The following is a 25,515-nucleotide window of genomic DNA, read 5'->3' as shown; positions in this document are numbered from 1 at the left end:
CATAATATCTAGGCCATGAGTATTCATGTTTAGTCATTGTCTGTTTGAAGGCTATATAATACAATTATTGCTTCTTAATCAGTTTCTGAAAGTTACTTCTGATACTCTTCTTGTAGTTAGTTGCTTGCTTGTATTTAAACAAACTGACACATTGGTTGGAAATGGGCCCCCGTACTGGAATCTGAACATTCCTACGCTGTTTGAGAGTTTATAGTCAAACTCTGTGGGTGGGGCCCAACTCTAATGTTGTTATAGTTGACTCCCTAAAAACCAGACATTCTCAGCAAAAGTTCCCTTCCTTCTACATGTGGACCTTGTGTTCATTTGCTTACACTTTACCACAACAGGGCAATCATAGAAATTAGAAATGGATAAGACATTAAATAATCTAGCTAATCCACTTGCAGTACTGGATTATTCCCTATGGTACTTTTTTTTTTTTTGTTAGTACTTTGTCCAGTTTTAAATGAAAGTTTTCTCCATGGCTCAATACGTTAACGTTTATTTTCAAAATATGAAAAAGCATTGATTTCTTGCAGTTGCTAGGCACTGATTGCCAGGTGACAAGTTTTTTTGGCATCTCAGCAGTCAATATCCATTGATGCATATACTAATTCAGAATGCATTTCTTACATCGTCTAATATGCGTTTATTTCTTTTTAACTCTTAAAGGTGTGTACATCTCGCTTCTGGTTTAACTACCGTCATGTGGCAAATACACTTTCAGTTTACAGAAGCGTCAAGAGACTAGGCATTCCTGATAGGTAAGAGAATCTTGAAGAGAACAATTGTTTAAACTTGGATATTAAAGGAAAAGTTCAGTCTCATCTTCTGAAACAGGACTAAAATGCTGGTCTCTTCCTTTCATAAGCAAGTAAAAGGTAGAGAGCACAGACTTAATTATGTTAATTATGATAATTTACTGAAAATTGGAACAATATTATTTCAAAGGAAAATAAAAAAAATTAGATGAATTAGATGAAATGATGTGACACTCACCAATCACTAAATTGCTCTGCTAATTAATTTGGTGAATGCACAATGTGAGAAAATTGGTAAAATATATTCAGAATTGATAGTGCAACTCTTTGACATGTACCTGTTACTGTATTGCAACTTCATGTCTAACATAACTAATGCCTTTTTAATATGCCTTTTGATTAGAGAACACTTCATTTAATGAGCAAGACTAAATACAGTATGAGTATAGTGCTTCAGCTAAATCAAGGGCGCACAATTAGAATAAGGACCTCTAAATAACTGGTGTCTAACAAAGAAGCTCCTGCATGTCACAAGCTATATTAAAAAAAGACATTTTGTCTGGGAGTTTCAAAGGAGCCAGGAGCCTTTTCTGCATGCACAAATTGTACTGCTTTAACTACACCAGGATAGTGAAAAATGACACAAACTCCATAGTGTGGATGCAATTATTATCAGTATGAAGGTTTCGTATGGGAAGGGGAATAAGCAATAAGGCATCTTTATTCTGGTATAACTGCATCCACGCCTGGCTTGTACTGGTATAACTGTTTTGGTAAATAGTTACCTTTGTACAAAAACTGTGCAGACCCATCCTAAGAGTGAGTTGCCCAAATACCATTGGATGTCAGTAGGAACTAGGTACCTAACTCCTTTGGCAATTCCAGTCTCATTTTTATGTTATGTCAGAATGAAAAAACTAGGAGGATCTTTACCATGGCAGATGCTGAAAAGGAAGCAGTTGTTTCATCATGAAAAAGCCAATATCACATTAAGTTAATAGCTCCCTGTCTCATTAAAGTAATACCATGATGAGACTAATGCTGAGATCTATATTCCCTTTATAACACCGACAACTGTAGTGTTCTCTAAGAGCTCAGCCCAGGGTATCACGGGAATTGCTAATGTGTGAAGTGTGGAAGGATGTCTTCAGTGAGTATTCAGTAATGCCTTCTCATACTTTTTGGCCTTGTTTTTGTTTTGAATTTTAACCTGCTGATTGCTCTGTGATCTGTGGGCTACTGTTAAAATGCTGAAAGCTTAATCTTTCATTTATGAGCATTCTTTTTTCACTCGACTTTCCAAATAGCAGCTCTCATTTGCGTTGTCTTGTGTCCAAACTGTGTTTGTGTTAATAAGCTCAAATTAGCCAAGGCCCACAGCATTGATGAGAGCTATTGGGGACTTGACAATACACACTTCTTTGAGGTAGATAGGAGCATTGAAAGACTGAGCAGACCAGTCTTTCCTGTTTTGGTTGGATTTATATGCAAAGGTCTTAGATTGTTTTGTTTTAAAAAGCTCTTACTTTATATTGGCTCCTACCAGAACTTTTGTTCCCAAGGGACAGTGAGGACCAGATCCCCAGATGGTGTAAAGTGTAGCTCCAGATCTGACCCTATTGTATTAAACTATACAATCTGGATAAAATAACATGCATGCAATAACTGTTCTGGATGGGGTAGAATCAGGGCACTAATGTCATTAGAGACTAATGTCTTGCTCATCTAAGACTGTATTCACTGACAAAAAAAAACAAAAAACGGTTTTAGAAATGGCAAGATAACTAACAGGCATTAGCTGTCCTGCTGTAAAAACCTAATGAAAACAGAACACTGTATTGTGTGTGTGTGTGTGAGAGAGAGAGAGAGAGAGAGAGAGAGGCAGAGTGGTATAGCACTGACCTTGCCTGGCAACCTCATGGTAACAATGGCATGTGTCTTGTCTTTGCTTAGGATTTTACAGTGATATAATTATTGAGTGTTAGTGGTCTCACTTTAAAACAGCTTTGTGTCAGTAAAGACACAGCCTAAGTTTGAGGTTTTATTTGTGGTGTTGGGAAGGAGGTGAACTGGGACCTTGCTCAAGTGGTGATATGTTGTCATTTGCCTCAAGTGTCCCTAATAAGAAGTCTGCTCAAGCTCTGTCCTGTACCTGTGTGATTGTGCACATTATGGATTGGTGTGTAAGTTAGGGGTAAATCTATGCTGTTTATGCACTATTTATATTTCCAGGACTAAATCTTTGATGCCCTGCCTATTGACTATGTGTAATTTTTCCCAGCTTATGGGTAGGATTCTGCTGTCACCGACTCAAGTGACAAAACGCTCATTGACTTGTGTGGGTACAGGACTAATCACTAGACACACAACCTCACTGAAAGGAAAATAAGTTTCTGCTTGTCAAAACTATGTCAAGGGAGCTTGGGATTAATTGCTTTGCTGTTTCTGTTTGGCAAGAGGAAGGTCAAGACTGCACTACAGACATCTGCCAGCACAGCTGACGTCAGGGGTGTGAGGAGGTCTGATCCTTAATCAACATAGCTGTAATATCAGAAGAACCTAGCATAGATGCAGCTAGACCAACAGAGCTCAGCATTTTTAACAGTATAGCTTGTTTTGCTCCCTGGAGTATTTTAACTGCATTGATATAGCTGAGTCTACACTAGGAACACATTGGTGGTACAGTACACTAGTATTCCTATATTGGTAAAGTGCTCTTAGTGTAGCCAGACAAGAGCTAAACTGGCCTGAATGAACAAGCATTTTCAGTACATCAGAGGAAGCCAACATTCTTAGTGTCAGTTGAAAGTCACTGCTGGGAAAAGAAGAAAGAATCCCAGGCGTGTAACTGCCCACAGCCTGATAGTTTGAGAAACTTTTTTATACCTTGCCTGTATTTTGTATCAAGACAGCTGTTTGAGTACAGTTATAGTAGGAGTATGTCTCGTGCTGGATAGAGCTGTCTAGGTGCCCTTAACTTCTTGCCATGTTCATGTCTGGTATTCAGTCTCACCTGTGCCTGTTTTAGTTTAAGTGCACTTAAACCTGACAGTGTTTTGACACGTGGAGTCAGTGCTCTAAGCTTGCAATCTTTATATATTTGGTTCCCAACAGAACGGTGGATAAGATAGTCTCCTTTTTGAGTGGGTGCTGAGGGGTGTTTAAGCTGCTGACTGAACTGACCTTGAAGGCATGGATTTTCCCTTCCTTGTGTTCCTTACATCTCTTGTTTATTTTTTTGTTTTTTTAATGTAGGTTTCTGTTTTCCCTTCAGGCTGCAACAGACCCAGTGGACTGTTTAGTTTAAAAATATTATTCTTGTTTTTAGTTTTAAATAATATTCACAGAGTTCTATACTTCATTTTGCATAGGAGTGCAGATGTGGGTTCTCCTTATGGATCATCTGTGGCCCTAAGTGAATTTCAGAGATTATTATTGGTACAGACCATGAGTGAATTGCAATCCTGCATTGTGCTTTTCAACAATGTCATTGTCCCCACAGCCCCATTAAAGCTCACATCTGTGGAAAGCAGCAGATCTCTTTCCTTTTTATCGTCTTATTTTGCAAAAGCTTTGTGAGGGGAGAATAATTCTTGTTTTACTGTTGCCTTGTCCTCTCGCCTTCCTGTTGTTTCACCCAGTTGTCTCCTCATAAACCTAAAATGTCAGCTGTCTAGGTCAGGTTCTCTGTAGTTCTTGTTTGCCCGGTGCCAACTACAATGGAGACTATGGCTGAGGATCCCAGACACCACTGTAATACATATAACACGGCAAAGGAGTACTGATTTGTTAAACCCCTCTGAGAAGTAGAGGGGAAGAAACTGAAGTGAAATGGGATGAGAAAACCCCAAAGGCAACAAGGGGCAAAGTAGAACCAAGCAGCTTTATGCAGAATGCTCTTCTTAGAAGCAGGAGAAAACACCATAAGTAAAAACAATGGAAACGATGCTCCTTTTAGCATTAACTCCTACTGCATGTTTTCCCTTCCCAAAAGAGGTACAGGTGAGCCTGGAATGGTTGATGGTAACATGGACTATTGGGAAGCTGTTCAGCCAGGTAGAAGGATAGCTCCCGAGATGAGCATAGAGGTTGTGTCTTGTTGCAGGACTGGAGCTTGTCTTTCCCATGAACACTGTAGGGTTTGGAAGGTGCCGTGTCAGCAGCCCTCAGATCTCTCCTTTCTCTATGCCCATAGGAAGTTTCCTAGGCCTTCTGTCCCACTTATGTTGATTTTGCTGTAGGATGACATGTTACGCCCCAGACTGTTTTATTTGCATAGAATAGTTTTGTTTTATCCTGAGTTGAGTTGTATTAATATTTAATCAAGTCTAATAATAATAAGGGAAAATGTTCACCAGGGCAGTATTTGTATTAGTAGGAGGAAAGCTTCTTTGTGAGTAATACTTCCTCCTGGAATACTTGTCCTCATGCTTCTTCATATTCTGAGGAGAAATTGCTGTGGCCAAGGGGTTGTGCATGAAGAGAAAAAAAAAGTAGTCTACTGATGCTCAGAACAATTCTTAAGTGTTAATAACAGTGAGTATATTAATAGCCTCATAGGGCTTAACAGTTGGGTCTTGAGCACTTGGAACTAGACACTGAGGACTTCCCCCACTCTCACCCCCCAAGAGCTTTCCAGTGGTTAGGGGACTGAGCTGGGAGTCAGGAGACCTGAGCTCTGTTTTGAGCTCTGCTGTGTGACCTCGCACAAGTTACTTTGCTTCCTTGGTCTTCAGTTTCCCCCATCTCTAAAACAGGGATAATGTGATTTCCTTTCAGATAGATGAAAAGCTATGTGAGAGCTAAGTGTTATTAGTGCACTTTCTCTTTCACAGATGTTCAACAGGAATGAATTTCATTCCTGCCAATGTATAGCTTAAGCAATTGGGATTTGTGTGGGGAACTAAGTAGTGATTTTATGGTCTACTCTCTCAACCTAGTACCTTTTTTGCTAGGCAGCCAGGCCCTGCTCCCTCTCAGACCAGAGAAAGCCTCTGAACTCCTGGCTGCCCTGACCTTTATAGGGCCTGCTGGGTCTGTTTGGGGCATGGCCACAACTGAGGCTGTTTCCCCAATCAGCCCAGCTTTTCTCCTCCCACAGCCCTCCTCCAGGGCTGTTTTAAACCCCTCAGGGCAGCAGTGGGTGTTCACCCTGCTACAGTATGTAATTATTCATTTTGTCTGTCTTGGTGATGGAGCATCATGCTGTCTTCAAGAACATTGCACAAGGTGGTGGAGCTAATGGGTTTCATAACAGCCTCAGCCCAGAATTCCCTTGTTCTTGAGACTGAGGCCTTGTGTACTTGAAGTTTTGTGCACTAATTTTTAAGTAAATCTGTCATGTGCAAGGCCCACACTCTCTTTATATCAGTGCTGTTTAAAACCCACTTCTTCAAGGCCTGCACAAAGGCTTTATAATAGGAGTTGGAAAAAACACTAGTGAGCCATCTTCATCTTTTTTCCACCGTGACCCACCTTCTGTTTGAGTTTTTAAGCTCTTTGAAGCAGCAGCCATCCATTTTTGTGAAGTACTGTATGACATTGAGCATGTTGTTAGTGCTAAACAAATAATACCATTACTGTTACAAACAAAAAGCTTTATGTGGTAGTGTTGTGATGGTGACAGAGTTCCCTGGGGAAATAAGATATTACCTAAGTAATTCTTACTTATATTCCAGGAAATTTTCTAAATGCTATAGACTCTTGTTTTAATAATGAGTAGAGCCCTGCGTGGATACAAAATTTGTATCTTCAGCTGATCTGCGATCAGCAAGCATAGTCTGCAGATATCCACAAATTTGCAGGGCTCTCATAATGGGTCATGTTTGTTGACTCCATTATTTGCAACTTTCCTTTTGTTTATTGTATTAAAATAGAATATATGAAATTGTGTTATTTTGTTTTTCTCAGTCACATTGTCCTGATGCTGGCAGATGATATGGCCTGTAATCCCAGAAATCCCAAGCCAGCAACTGTGTTTAGTCACAAAAACATGGAGTTAAATGTTTACGGAGATGATGTGGAAGTGGACTATAGAAGCTATGAGGTAACAATGCTTTGTCTATCTAACCAGATTTTTCTGTAGTGTTGTTTTAAAGCCTGATCCAAAGTCCATTGAAGTCAGTGGTAGCCTTTCTGTACATTTCCCTGGATTATGGATTAGGCCCTTAGTCTCAGTTGATATATATAATAATAAGAAAATTCTTACTGAATTTCAGAACTTGTTACAACTTTGTACGTCTTTCTAACTAATTAGAATTTATTATTATACATTGTTATTGGCTATTGTAAAGAAAAGATTAATTCCTATGACTGTTGTTGCTGCTGTTGATGTTATGAGTTGTGGTTAGGAGATTGTGAGGATCTCCGGCTATATTAACAATATAAAAATGTTACTGGGTTTTCCGTTTTGTTGAAGTAGTATAGATTGTATGACTAATTAAACTGCTAACACTTTCATGAGCTTTGACGCTAAGCAGGAGTGTGTTTGCACATTGCAGGTTCAACATCTTGAATATTTGGTTTTATTTTTTCCAAATAAAACATGTCTTTTCTGTAAGTAATCCAATTCTAACCACTTTATAACAGCTAGTAAAAGGAGATATCTGCAGCACTTTACCATGTTCTTGTTTTCAGAAAACACTTCTTGCTGTAAATTCTTTTTCTAAGTCTTTACTGGACTGACTTTAATTAGACTTCAATTACAGATTTTAATTAGTACCACATAGTAAAATGATTTATAAAACAAATACGTATATTTTACAGGAACAAATTAAACCCTGTACCATATTTGCCTATTAGAGTATACAGAAGATGTTGTGTTCTCTGATTTTTAATGTCCTGAGGACATAAAGTGCATGCTGAAAGATTATAGTAACAAAAAAAAAAAAAAAACCTAGCCGTCATGAGTCTGAATTTTGTTGGTAACAGTTTTGAGTGTTGTAAATCTGCATTCAGAACAAGTAGTTCTAATGTTTAATCAAATCTTTTATGGTCGCTATCCAGATGGACTACATCTGATCTTTTAGATGTTCGTGCCACAGAAATCTTTTCCTTGCCTGAGTTGCACAGAGAATTTAAGCCTTAGAGTATTTATTAACATTTTTCCATGGTAACACATACTAATGTTGCAGCATTTTGTGAATGCATAAGTAGCATTAACTGAGTAAAGATATACGCTACAGTGTGACAGGTGTTCAAATCAGTGAAGATGTATTAAAAGACTAGAATGGTCACAGAAGTGTGTTTGATGAAATAGTTTTCAAATATAGTAAACCAACAGGCTGATTTTAATGGGGCGATTAAAAAAACAATGATTGGTGAGCAGTAGCACAGTAAAACCTTGAACAGAAGAAATCTGGTAGTGCAATTTATACCATCTATTGATGGACCTATTTCTATATAGTGCATAGTTTGTGTCATTATTTTGTGGAACCCTGTCTAGTAGTGGTCAATAGATATCCCTTATGATAGTTAGAAATTATTTAATTTCCATGTTTGTAGGTTACTGTGGAGAATTTCTTGCGTGTGTTAACAGGAAGAATCCCACCAAGCACACCTCGATCCAAGCGCCTACTTTCTGATGACAGAAGTAATATTCTAATATATATGACAGGTAATTACAGGAATTTATTGGTTTTGCTGCACAGTAGCAGAGTGAAATCTCATGAGGTTGCTAAATAATGCTGAAAAATTAGTAAAACAAGTACACAGTAGTCATGGAGTCACATTAGTTTGAGCGAAACATCCATTATTATTAACATTAAAAACAATCCATGCAAAAAGTTCTGATAACAAAGATTGCTTCATCAGTTAAAAATTTGGGTCTCACACTTGTATTCCACAACCCTGGGCATATGGTCTAGAGAGCCTAATTTGTAATGACTCTGGAAATTATAAAAATCATTACCATGTGAAGAGGTTTTGCATAAATAGTAATCAAGGAAGCATTTTTAAAGCAGTGTCTATTAATTGATGAATGAATAGATGTATTCCAGGTTAAACCATACATGTATACACTTATGCAAGGTGTTCCGGGACGCTTACGTAAGTTGGGGAGCGTCTGTAAGGTCCTCATTACCCTGGTATTGTGTCTTGTCGTCCCACACCAACGAGGGGAGAGATTGCATTTAAGCTGTTTCTGTTGGCTTTTGGCAACCATGTTTTGTATACATTGTACTTCTATCTTTAACGTACATGCTTATTTACCTTTTCTACAAGGTCATGGTGGAAATGGTTTCTTGAAGTTTCAGGATTCTGAAGAAATCACTAATGTAGAACTTGCCGATGCCTTTGAACAAATGTGGCAGAAAAGAAGGTAAAAAATTATTACTTAGCTATTAAATACAGTATGTCACCAACAGATGTAAAACTTGGATTGTAGCCTTTCATTCCTCCGTTTAATTCTTGTCAAAACAGCACTCTCTTCTAGTGAAGATGTCGAAATTAATTATTTTTATTCTGAATGTGGTTTAAAAATGGAAAAAATTACCGCTACCGCAGCAGTGATATTAAATAGCTGTTGTCCTTGAGGTTGCGTGAAGCTTTTCTTTCCAGAGGAGAAGGAAACCAATTACAATCTTCAGCCACTCAAATGAGTTACCTTGGCTCAACAGCTGTATGTGCTTCTTATTAATTATAAGGTTTCTGAAATGTTCAGCCAGTTGGAGCTCTATTAAATATCTTGGTAACTATGCAGTGAAATGAATGAATGAAAACATAGTCTACAGAATGCCAGAGGTGAAAGCTGTTTTATTTCTTTCAGATACAACGAATTGCTGTTTATTATTGATACCTGTCAAGGAGCATCCATGTATGAACGATTTTATTCTCCAAATATAATGGCCTTGGCTAGTAGCCAAGTAGGAGAAGATTCACTTTCAGTAAGTATGAGTTTGGCTGGGTACTTGGAGCTAAGGTTAGAGTTCCTATGGGTAGGGGTATTCGGAGGTGGGGTTAGGATTCCTATGGATAGAGCTTTTCACGCTTGAGTCAGGGTTTCTATGGGTAAGGTACTTGGAGCTAGGGTTAGGGTTCCTATGGGTAGGGCTCCCTGCCCTAAGGGTTAGGGTTTCCATAGGTACAGCTCCCCACCAGAGGCTTAGGGTTCCCATCGGTAGGGTAGTTGGAGGTAGAGCAAAGGGAGTATTTTCATAAGTGCTGAAAGGATTTGGCTCACATGTCCCATTAACTTTCAGTGGCACTTGTGCTGCTACATTTTTCTGGCACTTATGAAAATCTCCCCCTTAACTGTTTAACAACATAAAGGGTGTTCAGCCTCTAAAGCAGGGACGAGCAAACTTTTTGGCCTGAGGATCATATCGGGTTTCCGAAATTGTATGGAGGACTGATTAGGGAGGCTGTGCCTCCCCAAGCAGCCAGGTGTGGCCCGGCCCCTGCTCCCTATCTGACCGTGCCCCCCACTTCTCGTCCCCTGACAGCCCCTCCCCTGGGACTCCTGCCTCATACACTCCCTCGCTCCCTGTCCCCTGACCACCCCCAGACCCTCCGCCCCGACTGCGCTCCGCCCCCCCTTCCAACCCGTCCCCTGATTCCTGACTGCCCCTCCGGGTCCCCTGTCCCCATTCAACCGCCTTGTTCCTGGCCTCTGACCGCCCCGACCCCTATCCACACCACCACCCTGAACTCCCGTATCCTCTATCCAACCCCCCCTGCTCCCTGCCCCCTTACCACAGCAGAGGAGGGGCTTGGGGTCTAGACACCCTGGCCAGAAAGTCAGAGGTCGGGCAGAAGGGTCCTGCGGACCAGATGTGGCCCGTGAGCCATAGTTTGCCCACCTCTGCTTTAAAGCATCACTCATGTAATGTTTGATGTGCTTTACACATTGTTCTGTTGTGCTGTTCGAAAGTGTGGGGATGTCAATTGCCCACTAGGCTAATGTACACCCCTAATTTGATTTTCAGTAAGTCTTACAATTCAAACACAAAATAATGAATTAAAAAAACATAATGATAAATACCTTTTTTCTGCAATGTAACAGAATGAAATAGAAAATATGATTTATAGTACAGTGGGTAGCGCACTTGAAGAGAGGGACATTAGTCGTCATCTTCCTACTCCTGCAAACTTCCTCTTTCTGACTTTAGGCTATGGCCTCATATGACAGCCACGGTTTGTGAAACCATCCTATTCTGTAGTTGTTTGATTTTTAAAGGTAGTGAGCACCATAGCCCCAGTAGTTCAACATCTCTGAAAATCAGGCTCTACTCATGTGCTTACTGAAACTGGTAATGACCTCCTGGAGCCACACAGGATTATCTCTCTCTCTTCCTCCCCCCACCCCTCCTTCTCATGCTCAAGAGGCCATAGTGGGAGGATCCTACCGGAGTTCTGCACAGGTAATAATGGAGAAGGAGGCTCCCTGCAACTAGGCAAAGACAGGGCTAGTCAGAAATGAGTCTAAAAAGAAGAAGATGTTAACATGCAATATACAGATTCATTTACACAGTCTGTTGGTTTTTTTGATGGTTAGTAATCTTTTTTGCATGCTCCTGATAATTTGACTAATCGTAAAAATAATTCATAGGTTTGACACTTGCATGGTCCTGTTTTGCTCTGTTCCGATCTGATTTTTGGTATGGAACACTCTAAGTATGTATATTTTGTTTTTAAGCATCAGCCTGATCTTGGGATTGGAGTTCATCTTATGGATAGATACACATTTTATGTCTTGGAGTTCTTGGAAGAAATTCACCCAGCCAGCCAGACCAATATGAATGACCTAGTAAGTAGTATACTGTATTCATTAGTTTGCTAACTACTCCTGTGTTCTCACAACTGGTCTATTTTAGCAATGGGAACTTCACAAAGTTTTTTGTTGTCCTGCATATCAAGAGGATATTTTTAAAAATGTTTTTGTTGTTGTTTATTTAGTAAAATCATTATATATTGACATTTTGAAGACTTGAGTTCACAGTTTTAAAATTGTGTTTTTGCTTGATTAGGAAAAAATTAAATTAAAACAACCTGGTTATTTTACTGAAAAATGTCACTTGTGTGTGTTATCTCTGCATCCTGTGGAACCGATCCATTTACATGGTACCTAGAATCATGGACTGCAATCACTTTGGACATATGGAAGGGCAGTCATTGGCATTTGCTGGAGGAAATTTGTCTGTTGGAATCCTGATCCTGCACTCAAAACACATGAGCAGAGCCCCATTGACTACAGTGCTTCGCCACATAGGTGCAGGGGTCAGCCTGTGCAAATCCAGTTACAAGTCTGGGGCTTTATTTGTTCTTGGGCAAATATTATAATTGCTACTTATGATCCAACAAAAAATGTCTTGAAGTTTAATGACAATGGCCTTTGAACAGTTACATATATTCCATCTTAGATACCATAAATTGAAAAAGCAACTACATTTCAGTAGCATTCTTAGCCTGTTGGCCTTGAACAGGTCAAACATTACTTTTTTTCATCACAATGCATTATGCTTTTGTAGCTTGTTGCCGTAAATTCTGTCATGCTGTTGTCAGAGACTTAAAAGCCACCATTGACCACACACATTAAATCTCCATTTCAGTAAAAGGAGCAGCTGTTCAAACATTTTATGTCAATGTCTGTGGAGGCTGGTGTCAGCCTTGCTGCTAGATGAGGTGTAGTAGATTTCACACAAAGCAGCCTACACTGACAGATTTTGTGTTGACATAGAATTGACTCAGTGACTAATATGCTGACATTTTACTACCAAGAGTATGAAAATCCATTTCATTACATCATATTCTAATTTATGATGGGATTTGGAAAATTTTAGAACAAAATTTATGTCACAAGGATTAAGTAGCTTTTCTATTGATTATGTACATATTTAAAAAAAACCAAAACATTATTTGAGTGAATTTGGCTGGAACACTCAATCTGTAGTCAAGGGAATTAATTGTCTTTTAAAAAGAAACAGTACCAGAAATTCAGCAGCAGTTTGAAGTGTATAAATAGCCATCTGGAAAATGGTGTGAACTGGTTCAGCTAGTTAGAAATGTTAATGCAGATCTTGTTGATGACATAGCAAATCTGTAAATCCTCTATCCTTTCCATCGCTTTAATGACTTGTAAAAATGTTGACAACCACAAAATAACAGAGAAGTCCTGTGTATTCCTTATTTTTTATTATAATTGTATTGGTTTTTCAGTGGCCAAATTCAAAGTATTCAGCAATAAATTGAAATAGTACAGCAAACCCTGTAGTAGCATACTATACCCAAATACTATTTGAGGGATAAGGAGACTTGCATCACTGACCCCCCACCCCAAAATAAAGAAAAGAAAGAAAACACAAATGTATGTCACGATTTGCAATCAGAATACACTGTATTATATTGAGACAGTGTGTGAATGAACTTCAGGGAATCTGACTTCCAGTTGCAGAAGTCAAATTCCACCATGCTTTCCTCCTCAGGGATCCCTAAGAGCCATAACTCTAAACCCTGATAAAATAATCAGCTCATGGTTTGTGAGAAATTAAAGGGAATACTTTGGTTAGTTACTGAATTGCACTGCAGGGTACCTGCTTAAAGAAGAACAAACTCCTTGTCCAGGCCTGATTTTAAAAATTGGCACTATATAAATTCAGTGTAAATAGATTAAAAACTGGTTAACAGACAGATCTCTGTAAGTCAGAAGTAACTGTAGGTGGGGAATCATCATCCAAGTGGTGTGGTGTTAGTGAGGTCCCCAGGTATCTATTCTTGGCCCAATGTAATTCAGTATTTTTGTCTAATCTGGAAGAAAACATAAAATCATTTCTAGTAAAGTTCAGATGACGATCAAATTGCTGGAGTGACAAATGACAGGTCCATTTTACCAGATCAGTATGTATCTAAGTGATTTGTGTTTAAATATGTGTTTTAACTACAGCCAAATATGAGGTCAAATACCTAGAAACAAGACATTTAGGTCACTTACAGGATAGAGGACTGTACCCTGGAAAGCTGGTGACTCTGCAAAAGGCTTGGGGTCATGGTGGTTAATCAATGAATGTGAGCGCCCAATGCAATGCTGTGATTAAGAGGGCTAATATGATTTTTGGCTATATAATCAAGACACTATCAAGTAGAAATAGCAAGGCAGCATAGGTGAGACAATTACTAGAATAACGTGTCTAGGTCTGGTCTCACACTTCTAAAAGGATGCTGAAAAATTGAAAAGGGTAAGAAAAGAGCTCTACAAGGATGATGATGTGAGGTCTGGAAAACTTGCTTGCAGTGAAAGGCTTAGGAAGCTCAATCTGTTTATCTTATTAGGTTCAGAAGTGACTTGATTACAGTCCATAAGTACCTAAGTGGTGAGAAGATTTCTGATGGTAACGGACTTTAATCTATATAGGAGTAGACCTTGGCAGCATAATAACCAGGGCTTGCCTCCCAGAGAAGGTTTCAATCTGTAACCTTTCTCTTAAAAAGCCTGAAGTCCATCCCCACAACATCAGTATGCGCCTGCTTCAACTTCTGGCCCATATGGCCTAATAGCACATATGGAGCTTTGCATTCCAAACTTCACCTTTGCTCTCTGCAGGCCTGGCTCCAATAGGTATATTGTCTTCCCAGGCACCTTCTAGACAGACATACGGATTTGTGTAGCAGCATAAGTGCTTTGGTCTCTTGGTTGGCGGTTGGATCCCCACAAAGTGTGCAGAGGAATTCTGTTTTTATCCCCAGAACTGATTGACTCTGGTAACAGATGCATCTCTTCAAGTTTGAGGAGCCCATCTTGGTCAACTCCAGAGGCAAGCTCTTTAGTCATCTTTGGAAATTTCACTCCACATAAATGTGTTTGTGCTCCAGACTATTCTTTGAGCCTGTGAGATATTTGTCCACCATCAAGAATCAAGTGATAGAAATTCTTACAGACAAAACCACTGCCATGTTATATCTGAACCAGCAGGGGAAGTGCAAGATAGCCTTGATTGTGCCCGGAGGGGATCCTCCTGTGGAATTTATGCATTCATCACAATGCTTCCCTGAAGGCTTTTCACCTTCCAGGAATGAGAGTGGTCAGTCAGTCAGGAAGGACGCTCTCCATCAGATCTTTTGCTGCTGGCGGTACGCAGCAATAGACTTTTTCATGACCAACCTGAACAAGAAGTGCACGAGCTTTTGCTCCAAGGTGGGCTTCACTCTGGGTTCCATCACAGATGCTTTTCTTCTTCCGTAATCCAGTCATCTCCTATATGCGTTCCCTCCAGTTCTTCTCATTCAGAGGGTACTCAGGAATCTGAAAAGAGACAAAGCAACATTAATCCTTATTCCATCAGCATGTGCAAGACAGTATTGGTTCATGGACCTATATCAGCTTTCCGTCTGGGCACCGATAACTCTACCACTAGTTGAGGATCTACTGTCCCAGAACCAAGGCAAGTCTCTGTATTCCAACCTCCAATCTCTTTACCTTTCAGCATGGATGATCTCTGCTTGAATTTTCATGAGAAATTGTGCTCCTCAGAGGTTCAAACCTTTTTGGTGAGCAGCTGAAAAGAATTCATTAGACCCACATATGCAGCAAAGAGATTTTCGATTTGAGCACAATCTCAACATTTATAGCCCTCACACACCAGTTACACATGTGCTGGACTATCTGTTGCGCCTGAAATCATCAGGCCTTTCCGTTATTTCCATGAGAGTTTGCCTGGTTTCGTTTTCTGCATGACATCCACCAGTAGGTGGGTTTTACGCTTTTTCTCACCTGCTCATTTCCTGTTCTTGAAATACCTACTTAACATTTATCCTCCTGTTCCTGATCCTTTACTGGTCTGGGATCTCAAGCTAGTCCTCTCCAAACTCATAGCACCGCCCTATTTGAGTCTATGGAAACAACCTCACTTTTGTTATTGTCTATGAAGAGTGCTTTTCTGGTGGCAATCACTTTTGCTAGAACCATTTCAGAACTTCAAGCTGTCCTGGCTTATCCTTCTTTCATGGTTTTTCCATAAAGACAAGATTTCCCTTAGGCAACCTCACAAGGTAGTGTCCACTTTCCACCTAAATCAAACTATTTATTTGCCAGTGATTTTTTTTCTGAAACCTCATGCTTCTAAAGCTGGCAAACTACTTTATACATTGGATGTTTGTTGAGCTTTGGCCTGGATCTCCCAGGCTTTGATAGCCTGTGATGAGAGAGTTAAGGGTCAATCAATGTCAACTCAGCAAATCTCACATTGGATTTTTACTATATTAAACTCTGCTATGATCTTACTAAAATCTCTCCTCCATTGAGAATAGTGGCTCACTCCACTAGGGCTCAGCCCACTTCATCAGCCTTTCTGAACAATGTTCCAGTAGCTGGTATCTGTAAGGCAGCAACATGATCATCTGCATATACTCTGTCCTCTTATTATGCCATTACTCAAGTCTCTTGAAATGATGCCAACTTTTGCAAGCTGGGGTTATAGCCTCTATTCAGTTTATCTGAAGCCCCCTGCTTGTAAGGGAACTGCTGATGAGTTGTTTGGAGTGGAATATACATACACAGTCACTCAAAGGGGAAACAATGGTTACTTACCTGTAGAATTGTTCTTTGAGGTGTGTTGTGGACATACACATTCCACAATTCTCCCACCTTCCCTGCTACTTTTGAAATTATATACAGCAGTGTTAAGGAACAGAGGGGAAGATGGTGGCACGAGGCGAGTGGAGCACATGTGCTGCCTAGTGGTACTGGTGACAAAAGTCTGTGACTCGAGTACTTTGTGTGCACAGGTGCCTGCAGCAGAATGTATATGTGCACAACGCATCTCAGAGAACAATGGTTACTGTACAAGTAAGTGATCTTTTTTTGTCTTCCCCCTTCAAGTTCTCTGGTTCCAGTAATCTCCTAGGCAGACCATCAAAATGAACCCCTCACCTTGTGCAAGAGGCAATGGTTGTCATTTTGTGCTTTATGTAGCAAGCAGTTTAAATGGAATCAAGTTTATCCAAGTTTTCCTTTTAGTTTCTATTACCTTTTATAAAGATAATAATTGGAGAGGTGCATACAGTACCTAATTTTACGATGGGGCAAATATGCATTACTTACATACAATAGGTAAGCATATTAGTAGGTTGTTCCTGTCTCCTCCAATAAGACATATTTTTTAAAATTAGCTGTACAAACCATCTATATAGAAGAGAAAGCTAAAAGCTCTCCATTTTAAGGTATCTGATATTCTAGTATGTATCATTGCTTAATAGTGTAATTGTTTTCTTTCTGAAATTGAATATTCTAGATTTTAAAGGATTTTTATCATGTTTCCTCTCAGAAGGATTAAATCCTATTAGTTTTCGTTCTGAAAATGGCCAAAATTGCTTGCTGAAAGCCATATACTATACATAATGGATCTGAACTGTCAAACAGGTACTTGGCTTCTATTAACAAATCTAAGGAATCTGATATATATACGATCCATCATAAGTAGTAACTCACTTCTACAGCGTCCGTAGATAGTTGCTCCTTAATCATTTTCCTTGTAGTAATAAATGTTGCTGTGTGATAGTAAAGGTCTTTTTAAAACCTTTAACTGATAACATCTTTCTCTGCAAAGGCTGAATATAAAATGGGAAAGAGGAAAAACTGGGCCATATGTCTATATTTAATTTTATTCTTAGTCTCTAGATTCTTCTTATTTAGAAGAAAAAAATCCAAATTAAGTGGCATTTATTCAAGAGCATTTATGTTGGTTACAATTGTTAAGGAATATGTGACTTTATCAGTTTGAACTCAGGAGGAAAACACAGTGGCAGCAATCTGTTGGAAAAACTTTCTGCTTATATCAGAAGAAATTCAGGTTATGAGTACTTTGTTTATAGCATAGTTCTGTGTGATTATAGAACATCTAAAATTTATTAGGCAGGATCATTTCAAAATAGTGACTAAACAAACAGTCTCCTGGTTTTGGGTGTGGGTATGTGTATGGGTATTTGGATGGAGATATTCTTGCCTTGCAAAGACTCCAGTTTTGATTGTCAGATTAATTGCTGTTGTATTGGCCTGTCTGATCTGAGCTGGTAGACTGTTGGTGGCTCTGACTTCCATGTGCTGTTTTTCAAAGGAATTGTATCCTGTTATTCCTAGTGTGTAATCTTTTAGGAAGCAGTACAGCAACTTCAAGGTGTTCCTATACCCTATGATATTCAGAGCAGCCATTTTTCTAAAAACACCACTCTCTCAGACCCACCTGAGCTCTTGGCACCATAATGTTGCAGAGAATAAGGTCTTCCTGCTTGCTGTGCTCTACTCCACCCATTTCCCAATCCTCCTGCCCACCTGCATGGCTTGGGGATGTAGTGGCTCTGCAGTCTCTGTCCTCTGACACTGCTACCCGTGCTGCATGTTACTGGAGCAGAAAGGGGAACCTTGTGGCCTTTTATGTCCCAGTGCCACTCTGTAGCCCAGGCAACAGTTCGGCCCGTAATCTACTCTTGAGGGTATTTCAGTTAACACTGTTTATGGTATAGTTATGCTTATTCTTCCTTTTCTTTTTTCCCCCTTAACTATTTGTTTAATTAGGAAGTTTTAACAGGATTACAAATCCTTACCATGTAAATATCAGAGTCAAAACAGTAATCATTATAGCAGTGAGCTTTTGTTTAGAGAAACGTACAGTAATATAGTCATTATATCTCTCTCTACTTAACAGGATGTTACCATATTACAGAGTTTAGCATCTTTACTTTATCCATGACATGCTGCTTCTGGTGATTTTTATTAAATTGAGTGAAATCTCAGGTTACGCATGTCTACCAAATGTTACCACATTTTTCTCTTTCAAATTTTTTAAAGTAATTTTATCTTTGGTTACTTTGCTTATTTATGTCCCTAGTGCTATCCCCTGTCAATTTCAAATAATTTTTTGATTAGGAAAAGTTTGTCCCTACTGCCATCCATACTCTGTATTAAACTGTAAATAATTTATTCTTCCTGACCTCCCCACCATTTTTTAGTGTTTAGTAAATTTCATGTATTAAGAGAGACTGTAAAAACAATTGTAGTCTTGAGAGAGATTTTTTTAAACTAAGTAATTGTTATTGGCGTACTCCAATGTTTTAAATTCTTAAATACTAAGTATCTAGTCTTAATTATTTTTCTTAGCCAAGAAGCACGTATTTGCTTATAGAGTGACTTTATTTTGTGCAGAAGTGGCTGTTTGCAGTCTTGGAGAACGTAAAGACTTAGGAATATAAACTAATTCTGGGCTGCATTTGTCTGTGTTGCCTCTTAAGTGTCTACAGCAGGAACACTTTATGGAATGACTGACATACCACAAGGTGCCAGATGACTGAGGAGCATCTCCCCAGGTAGTGTTCAATCCATACAGCCTAGAGCTGCAATAGACAGCATTTATTGTGGGTAAAGATTAAGCTCATTGCTAACGAACAAAAGGGGCCATTTTTCTGGTTTTAATCTCTGACTTATTTGAGTAAATTTTATAAACTAAACTCATGTTCTCTAGGTTGGAGGAAAAATCTACATCTATTTCTATACTTTGTCATCCAAAAGAAAATCTGCTGGGTAGAAGTGCATCCAGGGGGAAGCCATGGGAAGGCAGTGCTCCGTTTAAGGAGTGTAGAACTCCTTAGGAGTCGAGCGTAGAAATGAAGAGAAAAGTCCAAAAGGAGCAGAAGACTCATTTGTCTGGATGTTTCAGTTGGACTTCTGTTATCCCGACTGAACTGAAAGGTGACCTGGCCGAAGGGCTAGGTCATGGAAGGTATAGACAGAAACAAGCCATCACATGGCCAAAGAAGAGATCAACAAAGGATGCTAGAGATGAAGACTTTCTGCAATGCCACATTGTTACATCAGGGAGTGCTGCAGCGTGAGTTGAACCATTGGAAAGGAAGAACCTGGGGCTGAAATTGAGCAAGAGTCAGTCTAGCTGCCTCCACTAGGGGCTGCTGCAAAAGGCAGAAGGTGGAATTGGGAGCACTTGAATTTTTTTGGCATCTGACTTGTGTTTTGCCTTTTTTCTCTAGATTAAAGAGCTCTGTAGTGCCTGATATTTTCTTCACATGAATGTATTTATATGCTGCAGTCATTTCATCCCTCAATCTAATTTTTGATAAACAAAACAGATTGAGCTCCTGAAGTCTCTCACTGTAACACATTTTTTTTCTAGCTCTCTAATCTTTTTTTTGTGCATCTTCTTTGCAACATGTCCAGTTTTCCAACATCCTATTTAAAATGTGGACCCCAGAGCTGGATACAGTATTGGTCTCACCAATACTCTGTACAGTGCCTTCCTTACTCCTACTTACCACTTCTTTGTATATCCAAAGTCCCTTTTGCCACACCCACCCCTGGTTAGCTGAACTAATTAATAAGATCACTTTGAAATGTAATTTAAAGTTGATGGCATGATTTTTAGCATGAAGACGTATAACAGGATTAGGCCGAAGTGAAGTTCTGACTTTCTGAATACTCCCAACATTCATTTTTAATAGTTATTTACATGTAAGAGCTTTTGCCTGGCAGCTAATGCGTATGGCAAAGTGAGCTATCCCTACACCTAACACTTTATTATTATTATTATTATTATTTATTTGTAGTTTTCAACCAGATTATTTCTTTTAGCACTCCTGACACTTCCAACTTGATGTTTGACTGATATCAAGCCTAAAAAGGCAGAGTCGTTTTGCTATCTATGTGCAGCAGAGCAAAATTCTTCTCATGAATTCAAAACTGAACTTTATTGTAGCAGATAGAAGTGAATGTTGGCACAATGGATTGAAATAAAATCTGTACTTCTAGAAGCAAAATATGCCCTTCAGGTGACCAGATCAATGAAATAATTGAATTGGTAATTACTTATCCTCTGCAGTTACCTTAACTTTCCAGAGCAAACTGGTTATTTTCTGATAGACTGTATATAGTTCTCATGGTTTTATTTTTATCGGTGACTCAGGTAGCTTAGCATGATAGAGGAAGATACACTGAGCTAGGCAGAGAAGGGATGCACTCAGGGTTGCAGACTGGTTTCTGAGAAATTCCTGGGGCAGCGCAGCTAACACAGCTCCCTTTCATCTGGGCTTGTGATAAAAGCACAATTGACTCTAAAGGAGGATGGTCTTGGGTTTTTAAAGATATCTTTTAAATCCCTTTCATATACAGTTTATCACAGATTTCATTCACTCTTAGAATGTACCCATTGAAAGAGGAAGGATTTTTTAAATTGGCAGTTTTATAGGAATAAAATAGAAGAATTTGTCACGACTATTTCACCAATAAGAGAGCAGATCAATGGGCTATCAGATAAAAGAACTGTTGTCCTGTGCCTTCAGTAGTTAACATAAAGAAGAATTAGTAAGCAGCTTTTGCACTGAGGTCTTTGAAGCTATTTGCAATGGAGTCAACTTCAATCAAAAACCTTTGGTGCTAGGTTTGAAATTCTGTTGGGAACTGATAGATAAAAGTTATGGGTGATGTGCTTTGAAAAGTCATTCGTAGTTTGTTGAATCATTTATACACCTCCATTTGTGGTGGTGTTGACATTACAGAAATATAAAATTGTTACAGTTACTCAATGTTTTATAACATTCCTTGCCAGTGCAGTGGCTTGATGGCATAGCAACAGTGTAGAAGACTTATGTCTGCAATAATTTGTGAATTAAAAATACAAATATTATGGATATTCATGGGCTTTAAAGATTTAGATTTCTAAGGTTGTGGTCTTTGAGGAGCTAAGAGTGAAGGGAAAATGACTAATCTTTCTCTTTAAGAAGTTGTGATTTGCAAGATGGCCAGAGCGGAAATCTCTTTTCTACTCACTTATCTGGAGATGTACAGCCAAACTCATCCATGTGCCCAGCTCTTGGGCCAGTGTGTGGCCTGGTCTACACTACGTGTTTAAATCGATTTAAAGAGCGTTAAATCGATCTAACGCTGTACCCGTCCACACTACAACGCCCTTTATATCGATATAAAGGGCTCTTTAAATCGGTTTCTAGACTCCTCCTCGACGCGAGGAGTAGCGCTAAATTCGATATTAACATATCGGATTACGGTTAGTGTGGACGGAAATCGACGGTATTGGCCTCTGGGCGGTATCCCACAGTGCACCACTGACCGCTCTGGACAGCAATCTGAACTCGGATGCAGTGGGCAGGTAAACAGGAAAAGCCCCGCGAACTTTTGAATTACATTTCCTGTTTGCCCAGCGTGGAGCTCTGATAAGCAGGGTGGGATGCAGTCCTCAAATCCAAAAAGAGCTCAGCATAGACCCGCACGGGAGAACGGGAGTCAAGCTTTACCGGGGAGACAATCTTTCTATCCAAGCTCGTACAGAAGACGAAAGCCAAAGCGTTGAAAAAATCAGGTACACGAGTGCTGATGAAAGTGTACCGAAAGCAAAGAATCAAAAGGACATCATGGAGGGGAGGGTGAGGAGCAGCTATCCAAGTCCACAGCACTCGGAAAAGTATTTGCATCTGGCTGAGCCAATGTCGGTAGGTTAAACACAGTGCGGCGGGTTCAGGAAGAGCTCTCAGGTCGCCCCGCTTCCAATGAAAGAAAAAGGAAAGAAATCAGTTCTTGACTTCTTCAGTACCGCTCTATGGTACGAAAGCGCGGAGACCGAGCTTGCAGGCAGTGAAGAGCAGTACCGACTCCCCGACGTGAGAAGACGGTACAATAGACCGAACCATCATGCATCCTGCCCATAGGCCGTGGCTGGCTAGTGAGGCTGGCTGGGGTTGGTAAATGGAAGGACTTCAGTATTCCGAATGGTACATGAAGCGTGTAAAGTCTCCCATAGCAACTGGTGATGAGCTTCAATCAAGCCCCTCTCATGCGTAAAGAAAAATCGTCCCAGGTCATAGCACAGAGCTGTGCCTTCCCCCAACATCACTTAATGTCTGCGGACTGGCTCGGCCGGAGGGGCTGCTCTCCCGCTCATTTGATGTCATAATCAGTGTTTTATTCCTTAGCTCTTATTCACTTCGAAACAAAATGTCGGACACTGCGACGGTAGCTCAGAAGGTGGGGGGAGAAGGGAACAACGGTGGGTTGTTGCAGCAAGGCACCCGTGAATACTGACATGGAGCAGCTGTGCTTCTGAAACTGTCCTTAAATACACTTGCTGCTTATTCAGCAGGAGACTCTATTTTAGAAACCAGAAGGGAGGGATGACTGGGATTCAATCCAATTTTGCTTTTGAGTGCGCCCGCGATTCAAGCAGGGGCATCAGATAGAGCGGACAGTACAGAGGGGAGCGATAATCATTTGCAGCAGTTACTCTCAGGGATGGTACAGAATACTGGTAACCATCTCGCTATCTAAGCAAAAGCAAGTGAAGCTGCTGGTAGGGAATATCACCTCTGTCACGTCACCAGTACACAACGTGCAATAAAAAAAAAAGCTGACGGGCCTATAGTTGCTGTGATGGTGTCTGTAGGGCAATCCGAGGGAAAACGGCGAAGGAGGTCACTGATGTGCCGGAGGAAGGAAGGACTGAAGCATACCCAGAACACCGCGAGCCGAGAAGATCAATCAGAATTCCAAGGCGGGGGAGACTGCGGGAACATGGATAGCACGAAAGAGCTCTACCAAATGCAGCTAAAATCGACGTTACCTGCCAGGACGCACAAGCGCGCGATCGAATACGGTGCTAGTGTGGCCGCATGAAATCGAATTTATAATATCAGTTTTATAAAACCGATTTTACCTAATTCGATATTATCCCATAGTGTAGACGTGGCCTGTGTGTCTCCAATTCCAGAGCTGCTAATGCTGGTTAAGAATAACCATAGAAAACTAGACTTCTCTCTTGCTTCTGATCACTTTCCTGTGCCAGTATACAATGAAGTTGGAAGAGTAAACTAAGGGGTTGCATGCAAGAGAAGGCAAAATGCTTTGAAGAATGGGTAGGACATGGGTGGGATCCAGAGTTGGTGAGTTAACAAAGAGCTGGAGAGTGTAAGTGCCATGCCTAAAAACACAGATGTAATCCTCCAAGATGACACTAGCTGTGTAACGAGTGTGCACCCCGAGTGTAAATGGGATGGAACAAACATGGGTATTGGCAGCTATGTGGAAGTGAAGGTTCTGTTTTCTCTGATATCTTTCATGAATAGGTCTCATCAAATGGACCACTCTGATTTTATTGCTACGTAAGACTAACTGTTCTATTTTCTATACTACTACATCATGCTGCATAAGCTGTGTTACCGTGAGCCCCAGCAGACCTGCCTGGTGACATAAATGTCTGGCTTCTTGCATATTTTCTGCCAGGTACATAGGAAATACTATCGAGATGTTCCTCCTATTTTTTTTTTTTTTTAAAAGCAGATATTTGGCAACACATTTTGGTTCAAACACTCAGTTTTTTTTTCCAATGGTAATAAAAGCACCTGATAATAGCCAGCACCATCCAGTCACTAGTCTAGTACATCATGTGTTCTAATGGGAAGAGAAAATACTAGTCTAGCTGCCTGGTAGTTTGTTGCCATCCTTAAATGGGGTTGGAGGAATCTTTGCTCTTTCTCTTCCTGTCACTAAAGAACTGTTTCCACATTCCAATCCTCGATTTGGTTTTGTATTTCCTGTGTCCTATGAGAGGTAGCAATATCTACTGGGGAGCTGAAGACTGAGAATCAGGAGAGTGGGGTCATATTCACAAATCTGCTACTGACTCGCTGTGTGGTCATGAACAAGTAATTTCTCTTTTCTCAGTCTTTTCATTTTATAGTTGGGAGAGTAATGATACTTAATCTTGAGGTCTTTGGATAGAAGGTGCTATATAAATCAAAGTCTTATTCCAGGACTGCTCCACGCTATATCCAGGGATTGGAGTCCACAATGGTTGTAAACGTGCTGTAAAGACTACTAGTGTTCATTTTAGATTGTAGATGTTTGCTTTCCCTAAGCGATGGCAGGGAAATGATCTTGGATTGCATTTGTTGGGTTTTGGAGGATTGTAATTTGGATACCTGGTCCTAGCAGTAAGAACTATAGCCAGAGTCCTCTCCAGCCCTAATAGTGTTGTGTGTTTAATTTATGGTCAAGTGGCTTCTCATGGATTGGCAGTAACCCACCATCCCTTGCCAGTAGAGGTTAGAAAGATGGGGTGTTCCCTCATACCTAAGTGAGATCTGGAGATACCCTAGTGCAGGGGTAAGGAACCTATGGCACGCGTGCCAAAGGCAGCACGCAAGCTGATTTTCAGTGGCACTCACACTGCCCAGGTCCTAGCCACCGGTCCGGGAGGCTTTGTATTTTAATTTAATTTTAAATGAAGCTTCTTAAACATTTTTAAAACGTTATTTACTTTACATACAACAATAGTTTAGTTATATATTATAGACTTATAGAAAGAGACTTTCTAAAAATGTTAAAATGTATTACTGGCACGCGAAACCTTAAATTAGAGTGAATAAATGAAGACTCGGCCCACCACTTCTGAAAGGCTGCCGACCCCTGACCTAGTGCAGTAGTTTGAATGGGAATACAAACCTGGTTAGACCATGGGTTTAGGAGAGTTTGTTATGGTTTTGGAAAGAAGGTACATGTCTAGATCTGAAAAGCCATGTTTACAGAATTACAGAAATGGGAGGGTTGTGGGGTGAGAGGAGGATGGAGAGCAATGGTGCTATCATCCCCTTTTGTGCCCCTGCTTTCAGAAGTTGATAGAACCATATGTCTTGTTGTATTACTTATTTAATAAACGTTTACAGTCACTTGAAATACTAAGTTGAGTTTGTCTCCTCTGATGCCTACTTAGTCTCAGTAAAGTCCTTGCTATCTCGAATTTCTTGGGATCTAAGGAAA

The 25,515-nt window shown here is 40.1% G+C and overlaps 1 protein-coding gene across 5 annotated transcripts in view; it reads left to right on the top strand.

Moving 5' to 3' along the window:
* The window catches only part of PIGK (phosphatidylinositol glycan anchor biosynthesis class K), a 125,565-nt gene that overhangs the window by 6,677 nt on the left and 93,373 nt on the right, over nt 1-25,515 (top strand). For all 5 annotated transcript variants that reach the window (XM_032802468.2, XM_032802466.2, XM_075067729.1 and 2 more), the window contains exons 3-8: nt 673-764; nt 6,672-6,807; nt 8,265-8,376; nt 8,982-9,078; nt 9,526-9,643; nt 11,395-11,505. In XM_032802468.2, coding sequence (XP_032658359.1) covers nt 673-764; nt 6,672-6,807; nt 8,265-8,376; nt 8,982-9,078; nt 9,526-9,643; nt 11,395-11,505 — 666 coding nt within the window. The remainder of the gene's footprint in view (nt 1-672; nt 765-6,671; nt 6,808-8,264; nt 8,377-8,981; nt 9,079-9,525; nt 9,644-11,394; nt 11,506-25,515) is intronic.

The sequence above is a fragment of the Chelonoidis abingdonii genome, chromosome 7 (genome assembly GCF_003597395.2).
Source record: "Chelonoidis abingdonii isolate Lonesome George chromosome 7, CheloAbing_2.0, whole genome shotgun sequence".
In the NCBI taxonomy this organism is placed as follows: Eukaryota; Metazoa; Chordata; order Testudines; family Testudinidae; genus Chelonoidis; species Chelonoidis abingdonii.
Note: the sequence above shows the minus strand (reverse complement) of the source record. Positions and strands in the feature narration are given on the sequence as shown.